Raw genomic sequence first — 11,657 nt, forward strand, 5'->3', positions numbered from 1 at the left:
CCCTTAACAGCTAAAATTGGTCAAGTGACTGGTTGATTGTTTTTATCATGTAATTGACTGAATTGATTGAAATACATTGTCATAAAATTATTGACATGGATTTATTTTTAACTTTTATTCGTAATTACTAAATGCTGATTCCTTCACACGACCTAAGAACTGTTCTCAGTCGGCATGGTCGACCTACCTTTCAGCATATGTCACATCTTTGCCCTTCCCAGCATACTGAGCATAACTATGGTAAATGACGACCTGTTTGCTCTTTGTCCCTGAATACAATGTACAACAAAGCCATTACTACTTTTCTTTCTTGCTGTATAGAAGATTCTACCCATTGAAGGAAGTACACGTGCTTTTGTTTACCTCTATAACATACGCTTTACTGGTTTTCACCGCTTAGAGAATTCTACACGGGAGATCACTCTCAATCACTATTTTACAAGTGAAAAAACCCATGTATTAAACCTTTTTTCTCCGGAAAGCCCTGACTTGCCAATGTCCTTAAGCCGAGGATATCATTTTCAAACTATAGATTCTATATTTAATTATAAAAAAGTTATTGCACACTATGTCAAGTTCACTGACTTCTCTGTCTGTTGATTTTCTTTATTATTATCATTCTTCAAGTTTTTGTTACCTGGAAATATAAGAATTGCGCAGGACGAATCTAATTTCTGAGATATCGGATCAAATCGATGTCAAATTGGTGTTAAAATAATTACGTCAATTCACGGAGAGAAAATACCTTGAAAAGTTCCTACTTCCTCTTAGATTTACTTGTAAAACACTCATTAATCTTTATCAATCTTGAAATTTAATCACAATTTTTTAAAAAGTAAAATAAAGAGGATGACCGATTTTTATATTATTGCAGTCTGTGAAGGTTGAAAGTAGCGTACATTCATTCAGTCTGAGCTGACGGAAGAATTTCGTTTCAATTTTATTCTATAGTTATTTTCCATGTTTCCTTAGCTATCTCTGTTTTCCCCGATTAAATTTATTCATCATTTTGCAAAACAATTGAAGGCTAAGAGACAATATTCAAAGTATGCTTACTTTAAAAAAAACAGATCTATTAAAGTTTTGATGCACAGACATTTTTAGTCTGACGTATTTCATACCTATTGTTAGGCCTTTATTTTTAAATTAAATTTGACTATGGAATATTCCGTCTACCCGATCAAGTCTTAGGACTTACGACAGGTGTTACCAGTCAACAGGGGATGCTTACTCCTCCTAGGCACCTGATCCCACCTCTGGAATTTCCGGGGATCCGTGCTTTATGTCCTGTTCACGGACTTTTATTGTTTGTAGGATTTTTTCAGATCGATTTTCACCTTTTTCATTTTTCTAAAACAATATAGAAGGCAATGACTCCTGGCTTCTCAGCTTGAACAATTCTTTACATTTCTCAATAATATCAACTGTATAAATGATGCACTGCAAACCCTCAGACAACTTTAAACAACAAAGAGATAATGGTATTCCTTTTGGTTTGACAACAACTGATAGCATTAGGAAACACATCGCTGGAGTTTCCATTTCTAAAAAAAAGGACATCATTTACCAATATTCCAGTAACATAGCACACTAATTCCTCTCTCTTTCAATATTCTTCATCTGATATATCTAGGATGCTAATATTTACAGCTTTTCAAATTTCAGTTTGTCTGTAATAACATTGATGTATAGATGTATCAAAGAGTAATCACGACTTTGTTATGTCTGCTCTTTGTACTGATCAGAGACAATGAGAATAACAAACTGGTTCTAACTACCCACTTCATCCATCTTCTTCATAAAATAACACGTTTTGTTTCTGATAACTGTTTATTACAATGCTTACACTACAACATTCAACATAAGTGATATTTCACAGAGGAACAATGCCATCTTAAACATTATCTCCATTTACTGGCTCCATCTTTGATAACTTGACTTAGGTTTTATCATTCATGCCATGTTTACATATGGTAAGTTCAGCTGACTTAAGTTTTATCATTCATGCCCTGTTTACATATCGTCTGCTCAGTTGACTTAGGTTTTATCAGTTGTGCCTTGTTTACGTATCGTCTGCTCTAGTTTTTCGTTTCTTCGTTTTCCCACCCTCTCCGTGTTGTTCTGATGAAGTACGCCTTCTCTTGCTCTCCTCTTCCTAAATAAAACCAATCTTATGTTTCATTATACTTTCCTTCTTTCTTGCAGAAGTTTATAGACACACTCTGCACTCAAAGAAATATTTGAAAAAAACTTGTCCTACTTGTGAAATAAATTCATTATACAACTACTATACATTTCAATATCCTCCACTTATTTTACACCTGAAACTTACAAATATTTAAAAGTATATCAAATTCAATCATTTTAATCTGAATATTTTACATTCATTTTTTCCCAGTTACAAGTACTGTATATCAAATAAACCAGGGTAGATGAATTCTAAAACATGAAATAAAATCTATTTTTTTTCTTAACCATAAACACTCCAGGTGATGTGTGTATCTTAATGAGATGTATCTTTTCATAACATTATCACAGTTACATGTATGTGATTTGAAGTAATAGAGTTCTTGCCCATTTTCTTTGAAAGTGTGACACCTGCCAGACAGCTAGACAGACAGACAGACAGACAAAGTGATTCATGATATACCATGTTCTACATCAACTTTTTTTTAATTATGTCTTGCAGCTAATATTGAATTCCTTTAAAGGAATGTACATCTACTTTAAAACACTCTAATCTCTTAATGCAGTTTCTTTTGATCCCTTTGGCATTCATATCAATAAAACAGTGGAAAATCACCCTAGGTATTGTAAGACCTGTATGTCGTACCTTATCACTGGTGTCCACTCGTCTGGAGCCCCTCAGAAGTTTGGTGTCTGCATTCTGGACCATTAGCTGGGTACTCACGTATTGCTACAAAAGTCAGAGATAGGTATGGATATATACATAGGATCGTCCAAAAGTCAGAGATAGGTACAGAAATATATAAAGGATCTCCCAAAAGTCAGAGATAGGTACGGATATATATAGGATCGTCCAAAAGTCAGAGACAGGTACAGAAATATATAAAGGATCTCCCAAAAGTCAGAGATAGGTATGGATATATATAGGATCTCCCAAAAGTCAGAGTTAGGTATGGATATATAGGATCTCCCAAAAGTCAGAGATAGGTACAGATATATAGGATCTCCCAAAAGTCAGAGATAGGTACAGATATATATAGGATCTCCCAAAAGTCATGTAGAAATAAAAACTGACTTGTCATACTTAGGTACCAAAATAGAAAAGAAGTATGATAATTGTGGTGGCTTTGAATATTCCAGCTTGTAAATAAATTATATCTACCTCAATGTGCTGTAGAACATCATTGTACATTTCCACTGCCATTTTGTGAACCCTGTGATTACAATTGTTGTACATGATGGCATTTGTAAACATGAGCATCATGTCTCGTTGGAACTCAGCGGTCGTCCTAATTACCCCACTCTCTATGTTCTTCTTAATCTGACTCAGATCCATTCTCCTGAAGGATAAGAAAGAGGATTAGTAGGAAATCGGAACTGTAATTTTGTACACTGATGTGTTAAACACAGCAATGTATCAAACTGTGGTCCCAATTGTTAAATATGTTCAAGTTTTGAACCCTTAAATAGAAATCTCAGATCTTTTTGTCTCTCTTGCAATGTTTGAGATGTTGAGATTTTATTCTTTATAAAGTAATTCTATGTTACAAATATTCCCTTATAATGTATGTTTATATACATATGTACATAAAGGTACATAGTTAAATGTTTGAGGTGTTGAGGTCTTATTGTGTAATGAGTATTCATATTTTAAAATATTCTCTAATAATGTATAATGTCAATATACACATGTACATAAAGTCACACTAATATCATACCTGTGGACAATAGTGGTGTATCCAGGGGCAATTTCATTGGTCACTGGGTGTAAAAACACATTTGCATATCTAAAACAAAAAAATAAGAGCTTCACTCATGTGTTCTTAATTAAAAAAAAATCTGGTAGATAATGTGTAACTAGTAGATTAACAAAGATAGTACTAACTTGTGATTACAAGCAAGAGGACTATGTTGCTCTATAGATACAAGTTTCAATGTTAGTGTATGTGCTTTTTAGGGGAGTGGTTAATGAGACTAAAATTGTATCTACCATATAAGCAGAATTTTTAGTGAGGATTCAATTTAAGCAATATTAGCGATAGTTCCGAGATCGCTAAAATTGAATATCGCTAATAATATATTACATATCGGTTGTTAGAGTTATCTCTCTTGACATTATAAAATCGTTAAAATTACTTCCCACTAAAAATATATACCAATTTTTGGGGATAAATCACTAAATTCACGTCTTGCTAAAATTTCCATTTATATGGTATTAAAAATGTATACATTAGAATAAAATTCAAAAATATATTAATTTTTAAATATAAAATATTGCCAATGACATAACTTTCACATTTAACATACATGTATGTATGTTTTCTGACCAAATTTGCAAGTTTCCCTTTTTATACACTTATTTCAAAAATGACAGCTCCCAATTTTTCATAACATCGAAACTCAAGTGCGTCATACCCAATGTATAGAAGGTTTTATACATGATTCAGTGTAATTCTAAATATTTTTAAGCACTTGAAGAAATGATAATGGCAAATAAGGGTCTTGTTTTAATTCTTTATAAAAATCTTCTATTATCTAAACAACAGCTCCTGATTTTTCTGAAAATGCCAGGATGAAAAAAATGTACCTCATACCCGATTTAATAAAAATTTTCATGCATTTAAAAAAAATAATAAGGGCAAATATAATAGTGTACTTGTACTATCTTACAAGCAGTGAAACTGAACTGTGATTGCCAATGGTATAGTAGTATATATATATTTATATACTTGTGATTGCCTATGGTATAGTAGTATATATATTTATATACTTGTGATTAGCTGCTGATCTCCAGACAAGCATGATGGACTTTTTCCAGTTTTTATAGGCTTTCTCATCTTCTGTGTCACTGCTACAATACAATAAACATGTCCAGTAAAATATTAAAGACAAAGAAAAATCATTAGTGTAAATTTTGAATATTGTTGGTTTCGCCCACTATTTTGACTGCAGAAAAATTTCTCTATGTAATAAATTGTTCATTGAAAATATATTAATCTTTATGCAGTGCCAAAATGAATATGTTACTCTATTCGTAAATTAATATATACTTGAGATTTTTATGTTTGTGTATCTGCAATAGAAATAAAGAGCTAACCAGTGAGATAATGGGCTGCTAGGAATGGATTCTGTAAATGGTGTTGGGGTGGGGACATTGGTGATATTCCCTGACACAGATGTATCGTCACTCTCACGGGCAGTTTCCTCCTCTGTCGTATCCCCATCACTTAACCTCGATGTACTATCTTCATCCTTGACTCCCTAATAACAAAATTTGATTGTTATCTATCAGCGGAATAAGCATTCAGTTATTTGACATGTTATTTTAGATAAGAGAGGTAGTAGGATACCAGAGGTTTCTTTGATCTCTTGGTCCTTCTCTTCCTTGCTGACTGTCGACCTGTTGAAAGATTAAATAAATGATACATTTGTTGCCAATTCTATCGCTAAGTTAAAATTCTGAACAAAAATATTTTTTGTATTGGGATTCTTAATCTTGATAAATGTGACAAAAATTTATTTTGAACTTTTACACAAGATTACTGAGTAATAAAAAATGGAATTTGTTAACTTTAAGCCCTTTTCAATATTCCAATTACTTCAGATTTGCTGCATTTCTATAATGATGGATAGCTGAACTAATTAGAAAAGGGTCCTACATGTAACAGCTCCAATGACCACAGCTGATATTATCATTAAATTGCCAGCCATTCTCACCTCTACTGCTGCGCCTGCTGCCTGACTTACTAGTTATGTCACACTCACTGATTTTGGAGGAGACACTACTAGCGGGGGACATTGGTTCCTCCTTCATAGAGACTTCTTCATCCAGCTGTACAAATCCTGTGTCTGTGGATTCCTGACTCTCGTCCTGTCAATCCACAAGTAAGACATGTCTAAAATATTCTTGCCATAAAATGGGTTATAATTTTTTTTACTTACTACATTTCTAATAATGTGAAATGCAAAATTAATATTAATTTTTTTTCCTGATAATTTCAGTTAGAAGCAATAAAAATATGTTATATTTAATTGAATGTTAACTCTCTGTGATAAAATACTGTGGAATCATTTAAATTCGTGGGGTCAATGTTCGTGGGCAAGCAAAATTTTATTGGTTCGTGGGGATGTAATTTCGTGGACAGCTCGTTTATTTGGTAGATTTAATTAATCAGTACATTGACAAAAAAAGTGTTCGTGGGGATGTAAATTCGTGGGTGAGGGTGACCCACAAAATCCACGAACATTAATTCCCCACGAACATTGATGATTCCACAGTATATTTGCAAAATAAAAATGTACTGAAATTTTTTAGCCATGTGTGTTGAAACGAAAATCAAAGAATAAAGCACCTGGTCCACATTGACAACTTCCTCTTTGACTTTTTGCTGCAGACTAACTTCCTGTTCTTCTACTTCCTCTTCCTTTACATCTTCTATCTCCACAATCTCTAAAAAAAAAAAAAGCAACAAAAGATTTAAAATCAGAGGATCATTCTTAACTGAATCTTGACCACCATGGAAAATGAAAAGCATTATTTACTGAGTTGATAGTTAAAGGCATTGTCTACTGCCTACTCCCTACAAATTCGGTAAGTTAATACACTGTACCTGTAATATTTAATTTATGTGATAAACAAACAGCTAAATCATTAGTTTATGTATATTTTAGCTTGCTCCTTACCCTCATCTACTGGGATGGTGTTGCTACTGCTGGGGGTGTCAGTAGTGGTTCGGGGGACATCTTCCTCCTCGACAGATTTACTCTGACCCTTGTGGAGAAGTTTGGTCAGTGTTGGGGCAGCTGTAGGGGAAATATTGGTATCGACTTAATATCATGCAGTGTTTGCTTAAATTCCTCTGACACACAGAAAAATTATTCCAAAGAATTTTTTAAAAAATCATCCAAATATCCATATTTAAATATCAAGAGCCTGAAAGACTTCAGTGGTGTCAAACATTAAAAAAACTTATTTCAAAAGATCTATGATTTTAAGCAATGCAAACAAATTTCACAATTATAATTGTGGGGCCTTATGTCATGGTCTGATATGAACAGGGTCTGAATTAACCAGACACCACTGACAGTCAACAGACACAGATGTCTGTTCTTGATATTAAATATAAATAACTCTATCATCTCTTTTCAGGCAGTTTAAGAACCAGAAGGGATTTGCTTTATGAGATTATTCTACTTGTCAATGTCAAAGCACTGCTTTTCAGTAATTTTAGCTAACATAACATTTTCAGTGATTCCACCTTAGCTATGAGTTACAGTTGAGCATGGTTTACGGAACACCATATACCCCAGTACTAGGATACACAGTATCTTTGTAACAAAATATAATTTTAAATAAAATTGATGCTATTCTATTTTGAAGTTATTCATTGTGACCATTTTCAAAGGAAATCAAAATGTACTACTTTCTTTTGTTTGCGGATGCATCGACTGTCATCTTTTGTTGCATAAATTCCTGTCAGACTCATGACCCCTATTATGCTTTCAAGCTCCAATAGATGCCATAAAATCCGATACAGCAAACTTTTGTAAAGCAATGCATTTACAACTAAAAATTAAAAGACTACTCTTACTACTAGATGGAGTTTGTTCAATGGCTGAGACAGCCCCTGTAGACTCTCGCTGCTCTGTTTTCTTTACAGGTGTCTCTGTTAAAGTGGTGACTGTGGTAGACGTGGCAACCACAGCAGCCTCAGCCTTGGCTTGTTCCTGCTCTGTTTTCTGTTGAAAAAAAAATAAATCCATTATAAAACTGCATTAAACCACGTTAGAAAACATTTGCTTTACATAGGCCACATACAGTTCTATCCTCAATTCTCTTTTTTTTTCATTAAATGCGACAATAAGTCAAATCCTTCAAGGATATGATTCAGTATTCTTATATGTAGCTTATTCCAGTATCCTATTTGCTTTAAATCATCTTCCCTATTTTCTTATTTTGTCTGCTAGAGTGAAAATACATGTACAGACATCAATATAAGTACAACTGGCCTCTCCTACCGTTTTCCCTTCTCGTACCTCTTTGAGTTCCTTTAGATCCTCCACTTTGCTGGTTTTACTGGACAGAAGAGTGGTCAACAATCGTGTTGGGGAGGGGGTAGGCTTGGGTTTGTCTTCTCCCCCTGAGGTAGGCTCTATCTTCACAGTTAAGGGCTCCTTTAGTACAGCTTTCTCTTCAGCCTACAGTTCCAAAATTCATTCATTACTAGTATTTCATTTTCTTGTGCTTGTAAATTAACACATCATATTTTTTATATCAACTTCTCCATGTATAACAACACCTATATTATATACATACATGCATTGCAAAACACTTATAGATTACTGAATTTGCCAGCATTTTCTGCTTTATTAAACTCTTTATTTGACTGTATGTGTTCTAATTTTCACTGTATTGACATTTTGGTACCTTTACAGAGATAGCTTGTGTACTAAATCATGAAATTACAGTGTTATATACAAGTGATTAAAACTTTTACATGTAAGTACTGACAAACATTTACATAACTGACAGTCCCAATTCACTATTGTGCCAAAGAGTTCAAGATCTCTATGTGTGCTGCCCAATTCTCTAGTATGCCAAAGAGTTCATGATCTCTATGTGTGCTGCCCCACTCTCTAGTATGCCATAGAGTTCATGATCTATATGTGTGCTGAATTTTAACTATGCTAGAAAACTACATGTACAGCAGTAATTAAACGTGCATATATATGTAAAATTTTCACAAAAAAATTACCTGTTGTTGATGTGTAATTTCATCTACTACAGTCCCCTTTATTAATGTCTTATAGATGGACACCTACTGTAATATTGGTGATGTTAGCCTCCACAATAATTTCTTTATTCTCTGTTTCTTGATCATTTTCCTCTGTCTCCATTTCTGTTTGACCTACAGACATTATCAACAAATTTAGTCTGAGTGTTCCTATAAATCTACTTTTCTTCTTTTTATCTATAGCACAGTGAAACATAGTTACTGGTAGATACTGAATTTTTATAAATCGAGTCCAGACTTGAACACTTAGCTGACATCCACAGCTTAGCATGATAGACAATCTATGTGCATGGTTATTGAATTATCCAAGCTTTCCTAAAACAGGGAGCCTTTGGAACTCTTCAGAGCTTCAGTTAACATAAATTTATTTTGAACATTCAGTGTTTAAGATAAAAATGAAAAAGGAGAATAGGTATAAAAATACAATTCTATGAAATAATTATTTATAGCTCACAACAAACAAACCTTAAAATAAATAAATGAAGTAACCCTTATTTGGAACACAGTGGTAAATGCAATAAACGTAATCTAATTAAATCTCCAAATATATAAATAAAGTTATAAATGCAATTAAAAATACTGTATACAGGGTTATTTTCACCCTTTCACATTTGAATAAAATTTTGCCTCGTTTTAAATTTGACCAGTCACAATTCTTCATTAGAAATAATACTGAGGTTTTTTTAATTCATCCCATTTTAAATTTGCCCATATGTGAGTAGGGCAAAAAGGAGGAAAATAGAACGGGGGTGAAAATTTCTTGTATACAGTAACAAATACAAATATTCAAAAAATAACTTTCTGAAAAATATGCTTCCTTTTTCATGTAAAATGAAATAAAATGATTAAGTTTAAGTAGAATAATGGAAGACAAACTTTCTGCGGTAGAAGCTTGGGCAGACTCGGCTGCCGACATCTCAGCTTGTCTGGCCGCCTCTTCTGCTTCCTTCTTCTCGCTGAAAAATATAAATTGTTAGATTACTACCAACTCCTTGTTTACTTCATATATCTTTTGCCAGTTCACATGTTTGTATCAGCATTTCATCGATAAACTACTATCTATTCATTATTTTCTTCATAAATGTATTCACTTATTTGGCATTATCTATTTTTTTTGTAAGAATCCACAAAAATGATATCTTTCTCATGATTTTTCTTAAAAGAAGTATTTTAAAGATATTTATTTCCATATATATCACCAACCTGAGCATTTGCTGATAAATATTAGGCAGTCTGTCATCCCACTGTCCTGATTTGATCATTTCCACTTCTTTCTTTAACTTCCTGTGGGGAAAATCAAAAGTTTTTGTTGCTATAACTGCTACACTGAAATCTGAAAACTGACACATTAACAGTTCAAAACTTGATAGATAGAATTTGTTACTTGTATTTTTGTTCCTGTTCCATAACCGTTTTCTTCAGTTCCTCTATCCGCTCTATCGTTAGTTTTCTCATAATCTGAAGACTTGGGGTCTCCACCTCACCACGATCCCTGCCTTTCCTCCTGAAGCAAGAGAGACAAATAAGTTTGTAAATTACTTAGTCCCACTGAAGATCATTTCTTTGGGGGGGGGGGGGGGGTTCAATGTTTGTGGGCAAGCAAAATTTTATTGGTTTTGGGGGATGTAATTTTGTGGGTTACTTATGTACAGAAGATTCAGTGAATATGTTGACAAAATAATTGTTTGTGGGGATGCAAATTCATGGATGAGGGTGACCCACAAAATCTGAACATCGGTCCCCCATGAATGATGATGATGATTCTACAGTAGTCAAACTAGTCATTTCAGTGTCTCTTAAATGACTAAACATAACAAATATGTAATACTAATAAAAATCTTCACATAGATCATGCTTTAGAATACACTTCAAGTTACATGTATTTAAATCCATACAGTTAAAGTACATCATGACGACACTGAGGGAGTTAGCAAGATTCCAGTTCCTAAAGGCCAGGACCATTTCCCGAGGTGAAGCCGAGAGAAAAAGTCCTGGTCAAGGGAAACTGGAGTCTTGCTTACTCATTCAATGATATACTTTTTAACTTTTTTATTATACTGACACAAATTTTGAAGCAGGGATGAGCTCACTTGACTTAAGCATGGCAACAGGGGATTAGTCCCTTCACAGTGATAAAGATACAAATTTCGAAGTAGGGATTAGTTCACTTGGCTATTGCATGGTAAATTGGGGATTAATCCATTCACAGCGATTTCTAGGGAATAATTCATTTCTAAAGATCTAATTTTATACAGGGAAAAATCAGTAAGGGAATAATAAAAACAGTTAACATAAGACTACCACTCAGGAATGTTCATCATACTTAGGTGTTTCCACTTTCTCCAGAAGGTCTGCATACTGCAATGCACAATTCTGAAAAGAAACATATTCATAATAAATAGTAACTGATAATAGCTACAAGTTTTTTTTCAAATATGGTTTTGAATTTGATATTCGATCAACAGATTTAACAAGAGTAAAAAATATAGAATTGTAAATCATTAGTCTACATTTTATGCTGTAAATTACTTGAAGTAAGTACTGTATTAAATGGACTTTTTTCAGTGGGGTTTTATTTCCAAAAAATCATGATTTCTGTTTAATCCATGGGTAAAAAATTACCGGTACATGAATTTATTAAATTGCCACTTTATCAGTTTATGCCTTTAATGTACT

At 33.4% G+C, this 11,657-nt stretch overlaps 1 protein-coding gene across 1 annotated transcript in view; it reads right to left on the bottom strand.

The window, feature by feature from the left end:
- Window positions 1–1,811: 1,811 nt before the first annotated feature.
- The window catches only part of LOC133180474 (bromodomain-containing protein 8-like), a 15,678-nt gene continuing 5,832 nt past the window's right edge, over window positions 1,812–11,657 (bottom strand). The window contains exons 4-20 of the mRNA XM_061314991.1: window positions 11,305–11,354; window positions 10,366–10,485; window positions 10,185–10,265; window positions 9,858–9,937; window positions 9,010–9,095; window positions 8,224–8,385; window positions 7,779–7,926; window positions 6,871–6,990; window positions 6,540–6,637; window positions 5,905–6,058; window positions 5,538–5,587; window positions 5,285–5,448; window positions 4,958–5,038; window positions 3,906–3,974; window positions 3,350–3,527; window positions 2,834–2,917; window positions 1,812–2,155 (exon numbers count right to left, since the gene is read on the bottom strand). Coding sequence (XP_061170975.1) covers window positions 2,063–2,155; window positions 2,834–2,917; window positions 3,350–3,527; window positions 3,906–3,974; window positions 4,958–5,038; window positions 5,285–5,448; window positions 5,538–5,587; window positions 5,905–6,058; window positions 6,540–6,637; window positions 6,871–6,990; window positions 7,779–7,926; window positions 8,224–8,385; window positions 9,010–9,095; window positions 9,858–9,937; window positions 10,185–10,265; window positions 10,366–10,485; window positions 11,305–11,354 — 1,818 coding nt within the window. The 3' untranslated portion in view covers window positions 1,812–2,062. The remainder of the gene's footprint in view (window positions 2,156–2,833; window positions 2,918–3,349; window positions 3,528–3,905; window positions 3,975–4,957; window positions 5,039–5,284; window positions 5,449–5,537; window positions 5,588–5,904; window positions 6,059–6,539; window positions 6,638–6,870; window positions 6,991–7,778; window positions 7,927–8,223; window positions 8,386–9,009; window positions 9,096–9,857; window positions 9,938–10,184; window positions 10,266–10,365; window positions 10,486–11,304; window positions 11,355–11,657) is intronic.

This window comes from Saccostrea echinata, unplaced genomic scaffold (genome assembly GCF_033153115.1).
Source record: "Saccostrea echinata isolate AGI-Se365-2 ecotype Australia unplaced genomic scaffold, CSIRO_AGI_Sech_v1 ptg000001l, whole genome shotgun sequence".
NCBI classification, from domain to species: Eukaryota; Metazoa; Mollusca; class Bivalvia; order Ostreida; family Ostreidae; genus Saccostrea; species Saccostrea echinata.